Below are 2,692 nucleotides of genomic sequence, written 5' to 3'. Positions count from 1 at the left end.
TTTGGGAGGCCGAGGCGGGTGGATCACCTGAGGTCAGGAGTTCAAGACCAGCCTGGCCAACATGATGAAACCCCATCTCTACTAAAAATACAAAAATTAGCCAGGAATGGTGGTGCACACCTGTAATCCCAGCTACTAGGGAGGCCAAGGTAGGAGAATCGCTTGAACCTGGGAAGCAGAGGTTGCAGCAAGCCAAGATCACACCACTGTACTCCAGCCTGGGCAACAGAGTGAGACTCTGTCTCAAAAAATAAATAAAAATTTTTAAAAATAAGTAAATATACAAAGTCAAGCTGTGGTGAGTGCTGTTAGGAAATAAAGTAAGAAACTAGGAGTGCTCATGTTTGGAGGTCAGGGCAGGCCTCCCTGAACAGGCAGCACCAGGAGAGACTGGGACAGTCAGGAGGTGAATGGGGCATCATCTGGGGGCCTCAGGAGTGAATTTGAGATCAGGCTTGAGGATGTAGAGACAGACAAGAGAGAGCGAAACAGTGAGATAGAAGGAGACACTGAGAGACAGAGATGGAGGGGGAGACAGAGTCACTGACACCTCCTTGGAAGGGCAGGACCCTGCTCGAAGGTGCACAGAGATGTCCCCAGGGTGCCTGGCAGGAGATCCCTCGAGGGGGTCTGCTCTCACCTCGAGGCCTTGTCCCCTGCCCTGGGGGCCCCTGTGGCCACACAGCTCACAGGGCATTCCTAGTGTGCAGGCTGTCTTTTGTCCCAAGGGCCCAAGACCCCCAATGTCCCCCGCCGGATCCCACTCCAACTCTGCGGAAGTGGGGAGGCTACTGGGTGCCCAGGGCCCCCAGACCCCACCACGTGCTGGCCAGTCCAAGTCTCCCTCGAATTCCAAGTCCTGGTCCAGCGTGTTGGCCTCCTCGAACACCTGGGTCAAAGGACAGAGGTCATGGAGGCTATGAGGTTGGGGCCTGGTTTGGGTGAGGGGTATCAGGATGGTTCCTACCAGGCTGTAGCTGACCAGCTGGGCCTGCAGCTGCCAGAGCCGCCGAAAGATGGAGTCTCGGTAAGCTCCCAGGGCCCGCAGGATCTGCTCCAAGGCTGCCCAGGCCCTGGGCTCACTCCGCTGTGCCAGCCCCTCACCAAACGCTAGCAGCGCCTCCACACGCTCAGCTGCCCCTCGTAGGTCCGCCTGGAGGGCCTGAGGACACATGGTTGGACATCACCCCACACACACACCAGAGACCCAAAACCTAGAGTTACTTCCTCCCCACAGGCCTGGAACATGCACTCAACCCATTTCCCATCCCGGAAAGCTGGCACCCACTGCTGGGGCCCTGCACACCCCCACATCCTGGCCTCTCCTGCCTACCTGCAGCTGCACCATCCCACTCTGGGCCAATGCCCAGCGCCCCGGGCCTTGCTCCAGGTCCTGCAGCCGGCGGCCCAGCCCCAGCAGGCACAGGTGAAGGCTGTCCTGCTCAGCCTCTAGTACCTCCAGGCCAGAGATGGGGTGCTGGGGAACACAGGAGCCAGGTCAGGACCAGTGGGCCAATCAAGATATCACCCCTGCTCCCATCCCCACCCCGTTCTGTAAGCTTCTGGAAACTTCTCTGTGGCAGTCCATCTCCAGGTCTGTCTGCACCAGGGTTGCTCCCACTGGGGGGCCTTCCCAGTGGTGCTAGGCCTGAGGAGAGACATCTAGTTCAAGGTCTCCAGGTTTTATAGCTCCTGGAAACTTGGATGTTTGAGGCCCGGGGGCTCTGGACAGGGAGCGGGGCTGGGTACCCCCCGGGGTACCCATTCTCGGAAGAATGGGGCTACATCAGGTGCAATGATGAAATGCTTCTCAGCCAGGTGCAGTGGTTCACACCTATAACCCCAGCATTTTGGGAGGCCAAGGCCGGAGGATCAGGAGTTCAAGACCAGCCTGGGCAACATGGTGAGACATCGTCTCTATTTTTTTTTTTTTCTTTTTTTAATAAAAAAGAAATATGGCTGGGCACGATGGCTCACGCCTGTAATCCCAGCACTTTGGGAGGCTGAGGCGGGCGGATCACCTGAGGTCGGGAGTTTGAGACTAGCCTGGCCGACAAGTTGAAACCCCATCTCTACTAAAAATACAAAAAATTAGCCAGGTGCGGTGGCATGCGCCTGTAATCCCAGCTACTTGGGTGGCTGAGGCAGGAGAATCAGTGGGACCTGGGAGGCGGAGGTTGCAGTGAGCAGAGATCTCACCACTGCATTCCAGCCTAGGCAACAGAGAGGCTCCATCTCAAAAAAAAAAAAAAAAGAAAATACGTCTCCCTGGTTGGTCAGATATTGAAACACTTTTCCAGAGGGTCCCTCCCCCTACAGACACCCAACACCTTTCCAGAATCATCACCCAGTCCTCACTGTGGAGGCCAGACTCTGGAGGACAGAGAGGAGGTAGGGCTGGCATAAGGGATCTGGGTCACCTCAGCTCACCTCACAGTGTTTGCCCCCAGCTGGGTCCTTGTAGGAAGAGGGTGTTGACCATCTTGGGGGCTGAGCAGCAGGCTCATTGCCCCCTGGCCCACCCTGGAAGTGCTCAGGAGGGTCCAAGGAGTCCTGCCTCAGGGTCTGGGCCTGCTCTGGGCTAGGAGGCAGGGGGCGGTGACTGGGTGAGTCTCGACACCTCACTTTTCAGCCTACCCTCACCCCAACCCCAACACCTCACTTTTCAGCCTACCCTCACCCCAACCCCGGC

General features: G+C 57.2%; 1 protein-coding gene across 2 annotated transcripts in view; it reads right to left on the bottom strand.

The window, feature by feature from the left end:
• The window catches only part of SYNE4 (spectrin repeat containing, nuclear envelope family member 4), a 9,065-nt gene that overhangs the window by 2,734 nt on the left and 3,639 nt on the right, over positions 1-2,692 (bottom strand). Inside the window, exons 4-5 of one of the 2 annotated variants that reach the window (XM_011984828.1) lie at positions 968-1,162; positions 618-889 (exon numbers count right to left, since the gene is read on the bottom strand). In XM_011984828.1, the coding sequence (XP_011840218.1) occupies positions 618-889; positions 968-1,162 (467 nt within the window). The remainder of the gene's footprint in view (positions 1-617; positions 890-967; positions 1,163-2,692) is intronic. The other variant, XM_011984829.1, reaches the window with a different exon arrangement.

This window comes from Mandrillus leucophaeus, unplaced genomic scaffold (assembly GCF_000951045.1).
Source record: "Mandrillus leucophaeus isolate KB7577 unplaced genomic scaffold, Mleu.le_1.0 Scaffold274, whole genome shotgun sequence".
In the NCBI taxonomy this organism is placed as follows: Eukaryota; Metazoa; Chordata; class Mammalia; order Primates; family Cercopithecidae; genus Mandrillus; species Mandrillus leucophaeus.
The sequence above is the reverse complement of the archived record's forward strand: the minus strand, read 5'-3'. Positions and strand labels throughout refer to the sequence as shown.